General features: G+C 51.3%; 1 protein-coding gene across 3 annotated transcripts in view; it reads right to left on the reverse strand.

Annotated features, from left to right (window-relative positions):
• Window positions 1–6: 6 nt before the first annotated feature.
• MYH14 (myosin heavy chain 14) overlaps window positions 7–4,259 on the reverse strand; it is a 107,884-nt gene continuing 103,631 nt past the window's right edge. For 2 of the 3 annotated variants that reach the window (XM_014592265.1, XM_014592264.1), the window contains one exon: window positions 1,114–1,328. In XM_014592265.1, coding sequence (XP_014447751.1) covers window positions 1,152–1,328 — 177 coding nt within the window. In that variant the 3' untranslated portion in view covers window positions 1,114–1,151. Of the gene's footprint in view, window positions 564–1,113; window positions 1,329–4,259 lie in introns of those variants that run through there. The other variant, XM_006160113.2, reaches the window with a different exon arrangement.

Consider the following 4,259-nt stretch of genomic DNA (forward strand, 5'->3'; position numbering starts at 1 on the left):
GAAGGGTGCGGAGGACCAGCGCCATAGGAGCGGGCGAGTAGAGAGGCGCCCCGGGGGAAAGGGCACACGGACCGCACGGGGCAGGGGCGCCCCCACTCGCGTCCTTTGTAATACATACATAAGGTCACTCAAACCGCGGAAGGCCGGGGGGAGCAGGAGCGGGCGCGGCCACAGCTTTTCCGCTGATTCCAAATTCACCAGTGAGCTCGGCCAGGCCTCCCCACCCGCCCCACCCAGCTCCTGGGTTTCAGGGTCTTCCGCTGGTGGGTTTCAGGGGTCCGGGGTGGAGTTGATCAATGCCGAAGCGCCAGACGGCGGCACCATTTCCAAAGTGCAAGGAGCCAGAGGGCGAGTTCCTGGGACAGGTGCCCCCGAGACCCCGCTTGTTAGTGCATCCGGGCTGGTGGGGTCACTGGGGCTGGGCTGGCTGGGGCCCCTCGGGCTCCGTGGGCGGTGGCCCAGACCCGGGCTCCGCCTCCTCCGCCTCCTCGTCGGATGCCACGCCCTCCTCCAGGCGGAAGACCTGCCGCACGGTGGGGGTGGTGAAGGTGAGCGGGCCGCGCCTGCGCGGGGAATCCAGGGCCGCAGGCCCAGAGGAGGGCAGCAGAGGAGGGGGAAGGGGGAAGGGGGAGGAAGAGAGATGAGATAAAGAGAGGTGGGCAGAGGCCAACGGTGGAAGGAAAAGAGATGGGGGGCAGAGAGTGATAGGAACCAGAGAGAGATGGGGACAGAGAGATGGAGGATAGAGAGAGGTGGGGTGTCGAGAGGGGGGACAGAGAGAGAGGAGGAGACGGATAGAGAGAAGGGGACAAAAAGACAGATGGGGACAGAAGAGATGGGATGGAAAGTGAGCATTCAGACAGAGATGGGGGACGGACAGATGGAAGACAAGAAGCCGAGAGACCGAGAGATAGACAGAGTTGGGAACGGACAGCAACAGAGAGAAGAGAGGGCGGGAGATGAAACAGAAGCGGGGCGGGAAGAAAAGACGTTACCTGGGGTCCTGGTGCTCCAGTCCCCACACACCCGGGCCTCGGCCTCCTGTGCCCCCTCGGTTAGGGAGTAAGGCTGGGCGGCATACCTGAGCCGGTTCCTCAGCGTGGTCACCTCCCGGTTGGGACAGCGGCCACAATGCCCGAGCAAGCTGCGACTCACCTGAGCTTGTTCTTGAGGGAGCTGACCTCACGGTTCATGGCGTCGGCGGTTTCAGTGGCATCTTCCAGTTCACGCTGCAGCTTCCTGCGCGAGGCGTTAGCTCTCTGGGCCTCCTCCTCGGCCTCCTCCAGCTGCCGCTTCAGCTGCTTCAATCGAAGGTTCCCCTTCTCCAGCTTGGCAGGAAAAGGGGAATCAGGTCATATCTCTGGGTGCTATTCCCACAGCCCACTAAACTCCAGCCCTGTCCTGCCCCATCCCCTGTTCCTGGTTCGGGCCCTGTCCTTTCCCCAGAGACCCTTATCCTTCACCCTGGCGCTCCGTCTCTCCCGCCAAGCCATCCCTCACATGCCCTCACAGGGGTGGTCTACACTTAGTTGACAGCCCCTCTCTGCTCACCACCCTCTTGTGACTTCCCAGTACCCCTGGGACAAGGTCCCAAACCCCAAAGCCTGGCATTCCAGGCCCTACAAGATCATTCTTGTCCATTTCTCTCTTCTCATAAACCCACTAACTAGACCACCTTCATAGAGAGCCTCCCTAGACCCTGCCATCTTTCCAGGGAGAAAACACACATGATCCGACCTAGTTTCTTTTTTTTTTTTAAGAATCATTTTATCTATCTATGTATGTATACACTTAACTTTTTTTTTTTTTAGAATTGTTTTATTTAGCTTTATTTATTTTAATTTGACCAGAGAAGTACAGAGCAAGAGAGAGAGAGGGAAAGTGAGAAAGCAAACCACCAGGTCTAGGACTCGAACCATGGTTGGCCATGTGAGAGTCCAGCATCCTTAACCACCATGCCACCTGCTGGCCCTGACTTACTTATTTTTAATTTGACCAGAGAGAGAGAGAAAAAGGGAAAGTGACAAAGCAAACCACCAGGTTGGGGACTGGAACTGCAGTGGCCATGTGGGAGTCCAGTGCCTCAACCACACCACCTGCTGGCTCCACCAACCTCATTTCTTATCACTCAACCCCCCACCCCATTCTGTGCAGCCATACCACTGATCTGTGTACTGCTCTGAACTCATCAAGTTTATTTCCATACTTCAGAGCCTCTGTACCTGCTGTTCTCTCTGCTCAGCTCTTCCTCACCATTCAGGCCAACAGATGGCATAATGGTTACATTGATGGACTCCCTCAGAGTCGACAGTTGGAATCTTGAACCAGAGGCTTAAAACTCACGCCGGGTGAGTATGCATGAGGGCCCCAAATCCCAAGAGGAGAAGGGATAGCGGTGGGGCTATCACCCTGAGGGGTGATTTCTCACTTTCTCTTTGTCTCTCTGACAAGTGCATGTACTCTATAGTAAAAATGTCTCTTAAAAAATGTTGGGGCTGGCAGGTGGCGTGGAGCATGTAGGGTGATGGACTCCCACATGGCTGACCACGGTTTGAGTCCCTGACCTGGTGGCTTGCTTTCTCACTTTCCTTCTCTATGTTCCTCTCTGGTAAAATTTAAATAAATGAATTAATTAATTTAAAAAGCTAAATAAGGGACCAGCAGTTGGTGTAATGGATATGTTGCTGGACTCCCATGTAGTTGACTACAGTTCGAGTCCTGGACCTGGTGGCTTAAATTAAAGCTGGGCGCGTGTGCGTGCATGCCCAAGATCCCGAGAAGAGAATGGAGGAGAAGGGGTTGTGGTGTGGCCATTCCCCCAGGGGGGTGATTTCTAACTCTCTGTCTCTTTGTCTCTGTTTCTCTCTTTCTGGCAAGCACACATACCCTATAGCAAAAACCTCTCCAAACAAACAAACAAACAAATAAATAAATAATTCTTTTTAAAAAAATGTTGGTCAGAGAGGTCTTTCTGAGTCTCCCTGCACAGTAAAGATTTCCCAGTCCTTTGTCTTTCTCTATCTTCATTTACTTATTTTTACATTTTAGGTTTTTGCCTTCAGGTGTGTGTGTTCACCAGAGAGGGGAGAAGTGAAAAATCACCCCTCAGGGAGATCACACTATAGTCCCTTCTCCTTCATTCTGCTCTCAGGATTTTCAGCACACATGTACATATACCTAGTGTGACTTTCTTTCTTCTTCCCCCTTTAAAAAATAAAAAAACAACTTTATTTATTTTAATTTGACCAGAGAGGGGCAGAGTTAGAGAAAGAGGGGACAAATGAGAAAGCAAGCTTCCAGGTCTGGAACTCAAACTGCAGTCGGTGATGTGGGAGTCCAGCACACCTTTAACCACCATGCTACCTGCCAGCCCTATCCAGTGTGATTTTCAAGCTGTTGCTCATTTAAGACTTGAACTATGGGGAACCAGCAGTTAGCGTAATAGCTGTGTCGCTGGACTCCCATGTAGTCGACCGCGGTTCGCGTCCCGGACCCGGTGGCTTAGAACTCACGCTGGGCGCGTGTGCGTGCGTGCCCAAGATCCCGAGAGGAGAATGGAGGAGAAGGGATTGCGGTGTGACCATCCCCCCTGGGGGATGATTTCTTGCTTTCTGTCTTTTTGTCTCTCTGTCTTTCTGGCGAGCACACAGCCCTATAGCAAAAACCTCTCCAAAATAAAAAAGACTTGAACTATGGTTGGCCAAGTGGGAATCCAGTGGCTTAATCACCACACTGCCTGCTGGTTTCATTTTTTTCTTTCTTTCATAACCCTGGGTTTACTGCATATTTTCCTATATTGAAAATGTGAGCAACATGAGGACAAGGCCCTCCTCTGTCTCATTCACATCAATATCTGTAATGCTTAGCACAGTACCTGGCATATATCTATAACTGGTGCTCAAAAATTAATTGCAGAATGAATAGTGAATAAAAGCACAGCTGAGCTTTTAAGGGCGCAGGAACTCTTCACCCAGAGAGACCTGGGATCTGATCTAAGCTCTATTATCTTCTAACTCTGTGACTTCAATGCAAATTATATCCCTTTTCTCTCTCTTTTTTAAAAAGAATTATTTATTTAATTCCACTTGTTATTATCATCATTTTCCAATTTGACCAGAGAGAGCAAGAAAGGGAAACCGAGAGAGCAAGCCCCCAGGTTCAGGTTCAAACCACAATTGGTCATGTGTGAATCTGGCACCTCTATCCATCACGCCACCTGGTGGCCCCGTCCCTTGTCTTTTTTTTTTTTTTTTTTTTTT

This window comes from Tupaia chinensis, unplaced genomic scaffold, assembly GCF_000334495.1.
Source record: "Tupaia chinensis unplaced genomic scaffold, TupChi_1.0 Scaffold000673_1, whole genome shotgun sequence".
Classification (NCBI taxonomy): domain Eukaryota; kingdom Metazoa; phylum Chordata; class Mammalia; order Scandentia; family Tupaiidae; genus Tupaia; species Tupaia belangeri.